Raw genomic sequence first — 10,552 nt, 5'->3', positions numbered from 1 at the left:
AAATGTTATTGCTATTTTTATCTTCCAAATCCAACTCACATTAATGTATGGGCCGAAGCCCAGTTCAATTTTAAAAGAGAGCACTTCTTCCCTTTATCTGTGAACTCAATAAATAAATAATAATAATAAATATATAAATATAACTCTTTAATGTTAAAAGGTCGTTTACTAACCGATTTGGTACGGTGATGAAATATTTATCAAATATTTCATAAATATTCTTCAGCTCCACCGTTCACAAGTCATTTAACTCAATTTTGGTTTGAATTATCATCATATTTTGGTTTGTAGTATTCGATATCATCTTCCGCAATATGTACCATTTTTTGAATTTTTTTTATCTCATATAGATTAAAATAATTCTCATAAACATGATATGTACTTCAAAAATTTTAAAAAAAAAAATCGGTTTGTGTATATATAAATATAAATATATACATATATGTGTATATATATATATATTTTATATATATCGGAACTGGGAACCAAACTCATAGTTAATCTAGACCAAACGATACATATAAAAAAAAAAAATATATTGGTTTGACTAAGAGGGGATCCCCATAACTCAAAGATGATAAAATTCTACCCTAAATTTATTCTTTATATATAGTTATATTATTTAATTTTTATGTCATCCACTGTTATATTACATGATTGGAAAATGGTAGGCATTGGGTAACATCCTATGCGTGTAGGCTTGTGAATGTGCGTGTTTCGTGTGTCAGCGAGTGTGAGGAAGTTTGTGTGTGTGCGTCTTATAATGTAATAATATATACATAATAATGACAAATAAAGGAAATTAATTTAAGGGCCAAAAAATAAAAAGGTGACCAAATATTTGTTCATTGTGTTGAAAGAATGGGGACATGATGGGAGTTGGATTCTCTCACACATGCACTAGCTGATGAGAATGAATGTCTTTAGCAATCATCTCCCACAATTCTTCATTCTTTCACTTCTATTTTATTATTTGGGCCATAAAATTTCCACAATTTTTACTTTAATAAATAATAGTTTTTAAAATTATAAAATTAGATTTTAAAAAATATGGGTGCAGTCAAACTTTTAACTTTGTCACGTGTGCAAGATGACGAATGATGCATGATACATACATGCATAATATATATATGATAAATCAATGTGCATAATAGCAATGCAAGCTTGATTGTGACGCTGACCATTCGTCGAACTCGAGTCAGACGTTGCATGAAATAAAAATATATAAACAACTAATATCTCTACTTAATTAATGAGGGTTTAATAAATGACAATTTTTGTTAAAATATACTTGTAAAGATTATACATCACTAAATCGAATATATGATTATTAAATCACGGTCGTAGCGAGTTGACATTTTGAATTCATAATGAATTAATTAACTTGTTAATGACACATGTTTAATATATATAGAAATATTACTTAATTAAGAAATAAATAGGGTAACTAAGCACCACTTCTCTTATATAATAATAATAATAATAATAATAATAATAATAATAATAATAATAATAATAATAATAATAATTAATAAATAAATAAATAAGGATAAGAATTGGGAATGGTATGTGACATATGATGGTATTGATGTAGGAATTGTACTTGAGGGTCCCCTCCTTTTATATTCCGGCAGCCACCAAACAGGAGGCCACATTTTTGGTGTCGGAATTGAGTATCCTTTTCTTTAGATTCTTCTTTTATCCTTTTTATATTTTAATATATATATATATATATATATATTTATTTATTTATTTGATATGATGAACATTCACGATGAACACTACTTGTTCAGACGAACACTACTTGTTCAGATGACTTTGTTATATGATTAACATCCGCGACGAACACCACTTTTGTTATATCGATAGTGTGTGTATATTTTGTGTATATATATAAATATATATATTATCCCTACAAAACAATGCTAGCCTATAATCTCACATAGGGGTGTAAACGAGTCAAGCTACTCGTAAGCAACTCGCGAGTAGCTCGGTCAAAGCTCGACTCGAGCTCGATTTGACCGAGCTCGAGCTCGATTAGCTCGAGCATACAATCGAGCTCGAGTCGAGCTTTGAAACTATGTGATCGAGTAGCTCGCGAGTTACTCGATAAGCCACATATATATATATATATTAAAAATAATATAAATATATATAAATATAAATATAATATATATAATATAATATTATATTTATATATTAATTTATTTATAATATTTAATTTAATTTATTTTATTTATATATTTATTTATTATATATATATATATAATATAAAAGCTCGAGTACTCAAACTACAACCGAACTCGAGCTCGAGCTCGATCGAGTGGTAAAATAATTGACTCGATAACACCCCTAATCCCACACCACACCAAACCTAGCTAGATTTCTTTACCCTTTACTTAGAAAATAATATTTTCTTAAACAATATTATATTCAAAGAATACATTTTCTCATCACTAGGATACATAATATATCTCAATTCGACCCGAGATGACAAAGATATATAACACTTTCCGGATGCGAAAATTCTATTATCAGAAAGATAAAGTCATGAGATTATCGGGTTCTCAAACTTAAATATACTTAGTCAAACACTCTAAATATATTGAATCGCAGATTGATTTAATTAATTTAATTTTTGATATCCTGTACAATGATTGTTGTCGCACGTTATGAATGTTCATGCACGCAGAAAGCAATTGCCTAATTCTTTTTAGTTTGTTACAAATGTCGAGAGTGATTTAGGGTATTCAATTGGTCGATTCTTACTCACAACATGACCTAATTATTAAAAATTGATTTCATCTGATTTTTTCTTCTTCTTTTTCTTTTCAAATCAAATTACACCAGCCGATTATTATTATTATTTTTTTGTAATGGAAATGTATAGACAAAAAAAATTAAATTTTAAAAACTCTCCAATTATTGAAAATATAACAATATATATATATTTTCCTGATAAATGCTATCTTTTGATGGGTACGCCGAGATAAAATCATCGAAATAACACAATAGCATGTAAACAAGTAAACTATACTTGACAAACACTGTACTACAAATTTGTTCAAAAAAATATTGATAGAAAAAATCAAAATTATGACCATTGATTAATCGTTCTCTACTCCAACAATTCAAATATATCATTGGAACAATATTTATCTTTATTTTATCAAGGAGATCGGCCCCACTCACTCTATAAAGTCTAAATAGATAGATCAATCGCAAAAGAAAGGGTCCTCTAATTAAATATTAGGAGAAGCTTTGAGGCACACACTTTTAATTTGATGCGACTGTACCATACTCTCAAATTTATTATTCCATATAAATTCTCATCCTGACACCACTTGATTTTTTTTTATTAGAAAATAATTTTAAAACACCAGTAATCAGTGTCACATATATATATACATATATATATATATATAATATATATATAATATAAGCAACTTAAAATAAAGCGATAAAAATATATTTTAATATTATTTAATTTGAAATGAAATAATGTCAATATTCAGAAAAATACTTGTAATATAGCCGACATATATCATCATTGGATGCGCTTCATGAATCATGATTGTTGTTTGTACGATTACTAATTCACATTTATTCAAGAAATTGATTTTATCGAATTTTTGAAATTAAATGACACATTGGTGTAGAATTATAATGAAATATTAATTTTTCAAAATAATAAATATTTTTTTGTAATGAATAAATTAATAATAGGATTCATATTTGTCATATTTATGAATATAAAAAAAACAAACATATAATATTGGAGTGGACTAGCAAATAATGCAGACAGTGGGATAAAATAGAAATTGGGCAAAGAGGGCCCAGTCCTAAACCCAACCCATCACCACAGGTCATTTGCATGAGATAATGCTTTTGTTTCCTGCTGTTATATTGATGCAATTGTCCACATTCAAAAAGAAAAAAAATAATCTTAATTTTTTATTTAATTTATCCACAAACTTTAATTATTATTATATTTTTATCGACTTTTGATGCATCACAAATCTTTTTATCATGGTTTTGATATTTTTTTCTCCAGGTCTTATATACATAAAATACTTCCTTTTAAAAAATATTTTATATATTATAATCAGGTTTATATACAAATATTTGAAAATAAAATATGTTATAAATAATCAACGTATAATGTTATACATATACAACGCTCGTGCCACGATAGTGATAAATAATTAATGCGTCGTTTTGATTTTTGATTAGTCTTTATGAAAAGACAAAATATTTTGTTGAGAATTGCAAAGATTGATTTATTTTTATTTTTAGTTTTTTGAGATTCTAGCTAGTCGTACGTAAAACTTTGTTTCACTAAAATTTGTTGCAAGAAATAAATTCAATATTATACCTGTTTTATATAGATTAAGAAAGTTATTGGAAGCTTTAATAAAAAATTGAAAAAGTAAAATTTTTTTTTGTTTATAGCTTATATATTTTTTATATAGATTAAGAAAGTCATTGAAAAAGTAAATTTTACAAAAAAATTAATATATCGGTTTTACTTTATTTAATGAATGATTTGATAGGATAAAAACATTGTTGGATGTAGTTCATGTATTTAATGGTGAAGCTAGATTGGTAAAATATAGGATTTTTTTTCCTCTTCGTTTGTCTTAAATATATAATCCAGTTATACATTTAACTGCATTTTCTCTTGGTTTTACTAATATATCTCTATCAAGTATCAACTAGTAATATAAGTCTTGGAACGTAAACTATTTTTAAAATGAATTAAATTATAAAGATAAATATTAAATTTGTATGTAAATTCGATTTTTAAAAATATGGGTAGAGTTGATCCGTCTCACAGAAGTGTTACTCAAATATGAAAATTAGCCTATAAATTTGGGATGGATGAAAATGACATATAATTATTATATTTAGAACGGAGAGAGTATATATTTTATGAATATCAAAATTCAAATAAACTAATGTTTTTGTGTTAAAGGTGTTTTTCAGGCAGAATCAAATTAATATACATTGTGTTGTATATTTCTTGTTCATATTATTAAAAGGGTATGTTAAGAATGTTGAACTCTTTTTTCAATAAGAATGGCGACAAAACAATGTAATTTTTTAAAAAATTCGAAAATTCTTGTAGGCATGTGAACCTTAAAAAGTAATGATAAAGCATGATTAAGTCACATTCATCTTTGTAAAGACAAAACATATCCAAGATTTAGCTTAAGTACTTTATTATTAAATATTTTTTATTTTTTATAGATGAAGTATAGTAAAAAGAGTAGGAATAAAACTTTTTAAAATCCTGTTAATGCAAAATTACAATTTGGATCTTGCAACGATCATTTTCTACTTTTACCTATATATGTAATTTTAATTCAAGTTGGAGTTTTAGTTAGTACTTATTTTATTCATTTTTTTTAATCATATATATATAGCTCAGATGCGACGCTTCGGAAATCGATGATATGACATCGAACATTGATGTGTCTAATATTGCATCAGTAAAAATTGTAAAATAACTAAAATTGATAATAAGTACACCAAACTCACAAGATTTTTAAAACTGCAACTTAAAAACTTTATGCTTAAAAAATGAAAAAAAAAAAAAAAAAGGTTAACAACATGACCAAAATTATAATTTACCCATCTCTGTTATGAGTAATTAATGACGCATAAACTTAAAGACCGTATTTTCTGCTTCTTTGCGTTCTATCTAGCTTTATATATATTATTATTGAAAGATAACAACAAAATGGTGTCCACATAAACACATTTTTTTCATAATTTTTTTTATTAAAACAACCTAATATAATACACGCCATTAATATATTTTTATATAAAATAGGTGATGAAAACATTAATGATCGACAGGGCTACAGACGTCATTTCACAGGATGCTAGTCCTGTACGTACAGCACATATTGCTGTATATCTGAAAATGACAAAAATTAGCCCCCCCACCCCTAACGTGTACATATATATAAATTTGGCCTCTTCCACTATACTATATAATATATATACATACACATATCCCATGCAGAATTTTACTATTGTCCTAAAAATCATAATCACAATCAATGTGTTTTTGTTCCTTTGTGAGAACTATGTTTTTTTCTTCACTCTAATCACTTCTTCAACTTGGAACCATATATTTTCACTTGGGTCCCTCTCCCCCCCCCCCCCCCCCCCCCCCCCCCCCCCCACTCTTTGTCTCTCTCTCATTGTTTCTTTTATTAAGGGTGACTCCACAACTATACCTGATGAAGCTGAAGATTATACTAAAGAGGGGGAAGATAAAAACAAAGATAAAGCAAAGTTTTTTGAGCTTATATTATATATACATATATATAAATATAATTTTTTTTTCTCATATTATAAAAAAGCTGGAAGCTGAAAGTTTAAAGCTGATTATGTTACCGAAAGAAAGAGCCTTTTCTTTATTTTTTCTTTTCTCCCCATGGTTGTAGCTGTGTATATTCAGTAGCCCCATCTTCATCCAATCTTCGATTTCTTTAATCAAGAAACAAAAGAAAAAACAGAAAATCCCAGTTCTTGATTAGTATATTAATCCTGTACGTTTTAGTTGCATTTCATAGGCATATATATGATATAATCCATTCTTGAAACGTAACCCACGCTTTCGAGGAGCTAGTTTGATTATTAATGGATGAGCCCTCTCCTTCTTCCGAGCCATTCCCATCCCCAGAAGATGGAAGCATCAGTAAAAGAAAACGAAGACCCGCTGGAACTCCAGGTGATTAATAATTAATTATATATAGTAGAAGATCAAATGGAGGGTTTTTCATTAACGATTTTCTCGATTATTTTAATAGATCCAGATGCGGAAGTGGTGTCGCTATCTCCAAAAACCCTTCTGGAATCCGACCGATACGTGTGCGAGATCTGCAACCAGGGGTTCCAACGCGACCAGAATCTGCAGATGCACAGGAGAAGGCACAAGGTCCCCTGGAAGCTGCTGAAGCGCGAGACTCCCGTGGCCCGGAAGCGAGTCTTCGTCTGCCCCGAGCCCAGCTGCCTGCACCACGATCCCTGCCACGCCCTCGGAGATCTCGTGGGGATCAAGAAGCATTTCCGCCGCAAACACAGCAATCACAAGCAATGGGTCTGCGAGAAATGCTCCAAAGGCTACGCCGTGCAGTCCGATTACAAGGCTCACCTCAAAACCTGCGGCACTCGGGGCCATTCTTGCGACTGTGGCCGTGTCTTTTCCAGGTTTCTCTTTCTTTTCTCTCTTGAAATTTACTTTGGATCATCTACTACTACGTGTTTGTGAAAAAGATTCTGTGGCAGAATCTGGGAGGATAGTAGTGTGTCTTTTCAAAAGATTTTACATTGTATTCAGTGCAGAATGTTTTTTTCTTTTTTTTTTTTTTGGGGGGTACGTACGATTCCTGAGAGTTTTAATTAATTTGATAGAGTTTAATTAGAAACATTTACGTGCATGGAAGTTTGATGTGTTTATGTGTAATATAATTTGAGATATGTTTAGATAAAATGATGAAGATCCTCTAATTATTTATTTAATTTTGTATGATTTTCGTGTTTCTGATGAAATAGTAAAGAATTCAATAAAACCCCACTTCCCGACTCAAGACCTGTTAATTAATTATTACACCTACATGGGATGCTGATCAGATTATGATAGATGTTCATTTAGAGTTTGGTTAGCTTTAAATTCCATTATTTTTTATGGAAAGATTTTATAATTGAAGGAAATTGGCTTTTAGTGAATAAATTGTATTATAATGATGTTTTTAGAGAAAAATCTTAGGTTAATTTGAATATCATGATATGTATACCAAAATGTTATCATGTCACCTTGTTTCTTGTGACCATTTCATGAATAAAAACACTATATGGTGTTGAAAATGGACTTTTGCTCAGCTTTTCCACTACACGTAGAATCATTGTATTAATATCAATCATATTTTAGGAATTTGTATTAATGTTTTATATCAATTTTGTCATTTTGAAATGTTATAATATATGTTATTTATAATGTTTTCAAAACTTGATTTTTTGTAGAGTGGAGAGCTTCATCGAACATCAAGATGCTTGTAGCATGGGGCGGCTCCGGTCGGAATGCCACCCTCTACACGCGCCGCCGCCTTGCTTATCTCGAACGGCGTCGAGCCCCAGCCCATCCAACGGCGGCGGCGCCGCCAACATGAATAACAATAATTGCACTCGCCACCCGAATCTTGAACTCCAGCTCCTCACGGCGGAACGCAACACCGCCGCCGCCTTCTTCTACGCTCCCGATCATTACTCGACGAAACTCGAAGACGATCACTCCACGCAGCTGCAGCTATCGATCGGGTCGTCGGAAAACGTCGAAAAGAACGAAGCCGATGACCGTAGAAACGCCGGCAACCTATGCTCACCGAGGGGGAGCAGCAGCACTAGCGAGAAACCCGTTTCCGCGGCGGAGGCGGCGAGGCTGGCGGAGGTGGCGCAGGAGCAGCTGAGAGTAGCCGTGGCGGAGAAAGCTTACGCGGAGGAGGCGAGGCGGCAGGCGAAGAGACAGATCGAGGTGGCGGAGCAGCAATTCGCCAACGCGAAAAGGATCCGGCAACAGGCCTTGGGGGAGCTGGAAAAGGCTCAGGCGCTTAAAGAACACGCGATGAGGCAGATGAACTCCATTGTTCTACAAATAACTTGCACTTCTTGCAAGCTTAAATTCAAGCAAAGTAGTTCGGCGCCGCCGTTGCCGCTGGCGGAAGCTGCTGCTGCTTCTTCTTCCCGAGAGAGTTTGCTGGGGCTGAGTTACATCTCAGCTGCTCTTCGAGAATGGGAAATCAAGAAAAGCGACCAAATTTGATTTTGAATTTTGTGGATGATCATAATGCATAATTTAATGATATTATATTGTCTGTTAATTAATTTGGTGATATTATATATATTTAGCGTTAATATTTTACGGTAAATATTTTGTGTATTAACTTCTCTCCACATTGCAGTAGACATGGGAGCAGAAGAAATTCAAGTTAGAGAAGTTTCGTGATGATGGCAAAGATGTGTTTTTACTATAATTTTTTTTAAAAAAAAATTATGATGTGATTAATTAGTTGTTTTTTCCCCTTAAATTGTATGAACATCAGAACATATGTATGACCCATGAATTTTTGTTTCTCGTTTGGAATTATGGTTGGATCGATGGATCTGATGTCATCATTTCGAATCTATTTGATTGTTTTGAATCCGGTATGAGATACCGAACCAAAATATAGATTTTTTGGGATATTGTACCGAATTTTTTTAATAGACATTGTTTTGGTATATCAAATTTTTTTTCGGTATCTATACGATATGAGTATGTATTTTTCTATACAAAAATTTCGAAATTTCGATATCGATATCCGTATAAATTTTTTTCATATCAATATTTTTTATACGGTATACCGAAAACCCACACAGCCACACGTAATTTTGATGAATGGAAGCCCGAGGAACTTAAAAATCTACAAAGTTGTTAATTTATGTAAACTTAACGATAGTTAGGATCGATTTGAAATACATTCTAAATATGGATGACATTTTAAATCTATTATTCAAATATTTCGGTCCAATCGTAATCGAATGTATTATGGTTTTGGTCGGTTTTTTATTTCCTTTTCATGACAATTAGTTATATTTGAAATAGTTTTCATATACAACGTTCACTTTTTATCATATGTATCGTGATAGTAAGTAAATACTACGTGTTAATTATATGAAGTAATTAAGACACAAAACCTAGCAATTTTTCCTATATGAAAAATGCAAAATACGCCACGTCAGTTATTGGACAATGTTTTCTAGTTTTCGTTTTTTCCTTTGATTTTTATCAAAATTGACTCTTAGTCGTGTAATTTTTTTTAATTCTTAGATCTATTTGATCATATATAGTATTGATAATGTCATAAAATGCTAATGTAACACCGTGAATTGCTTGTATTCTCAGCGTTATGTCAGCCATAAGTGAAATTGGATTAAAAACTAATAAAAATCAAAATTATAAGACTAAAAATCAACTTTAACAAGTTAAATAACAAAAACAGAAAATATAACAACTTTAATAAACAGACTAACTTGATTATTTTTCCCTCAAATATTAGTTGTTAAGTCTTAAAACTTTGTTAAACTTAACATTGGCAGCTGCTCTAATATTGGAGGTCTTTGTCCCTTTATAATTTTTTAATGAGGTGAGAATCTGCTGTCACTATCTTAAGTACAAACTGGATAAATCTTGGACTAATCAGATAAATCACACTGAACAATCTCCTGCTCATTGATCAAACGTTTCTCTACTTCATTAACTCGAATACTTTTTGAACTTTGCCACCTTATTTTTAATTGACATAGGTTGGTCTACGAACTTTCTCTCACAAAAATCATGTGTTTCAACTTTCAAATTAATTTGCGCGACATTGGCATTATGCTAGTGACGGCTATCTACCAAAAATGTGTGCTTTAATTTTTCTGCACAAAAGGCTTTTTTCAGGAACAATAATGTGAATTAAGGGCTCTTACCTTTTCTCTTACTTGTCAATTTACAAGG

At 31.0% G+C, this 10,552-nt stretch overlaps 1 protein-coding gene across 1 annotated transcript; it reads left to right on the top strand.

Moving 5' to 3' along the window:
• The first annotated feature begins 6,181 nt into the window (after positions 1 to 6,181).
• LOC140864411 (protein indeterminate-domain 14-like) lies at positions 6,182 to 9,135 on the top strand. The gene is made up of 3 exons (XM_073268583.1): positions 6,182 to 6,745; positions 6,825 to 7,224; positions 8,038 to 9,135. The coding sequence occupies exons 1-3, from the start codon at positions 6,655 to 6,657 to the stop codon at positions 8,831 to 8,833; spliced, it is 1,287 nt and encodes a 428-aa protein (XP_073124684.1). The 5' UTR covers positions 6,182 to 6,654; the 3' UTR covers positions 8,834 to 9,135.
• Positions 9,136 to 10,552: the final 1,417 nt, after the last annotated feature.

The sequence above is a fragment of the Henckelia pumila genome, chromosome 4, assembly GCF_033568475.1.
Source record: "Henckelia pumila isolate YLH828 chromosome 4, ASM3356847v2, whole genome shotgun sequence".
Lineage (NCBI taxonomy): Eukaryota > Viridiplantae > Streptophyta > Magnoliopsida > Lamiales > Gesneriaceae > Henckelia > Henckelia pumila.
Note: the sequence above shows the minus strand (reverse complement) of the source record. Positions and strands in the feature narration are given on the sequence as shown.

Coding starts and splice junctions, on each gene's coding strand:
- LOC140864411 (XM_073268583.1), top strand. CDS start 6,655: ATGGATGAGCCCTCTCCTTCTTCCGAGCCATTCCCATCCCCAGAAGAT. Junction 6,746..6,824: donor AAGACCCGCTGGAACTCCAG/GTGATTAATAAT, acceptor TTATTTTAATAG/ATCCAGATGCGGAAGTGGTG. Junction 7,225..8,037: donor TGTGGCCGTGTCTTTTCCAG/GTTTCTCTTTCT, acceptor GATTTTTTGTAG/AGTGGAGAGCTTCATCGAAC.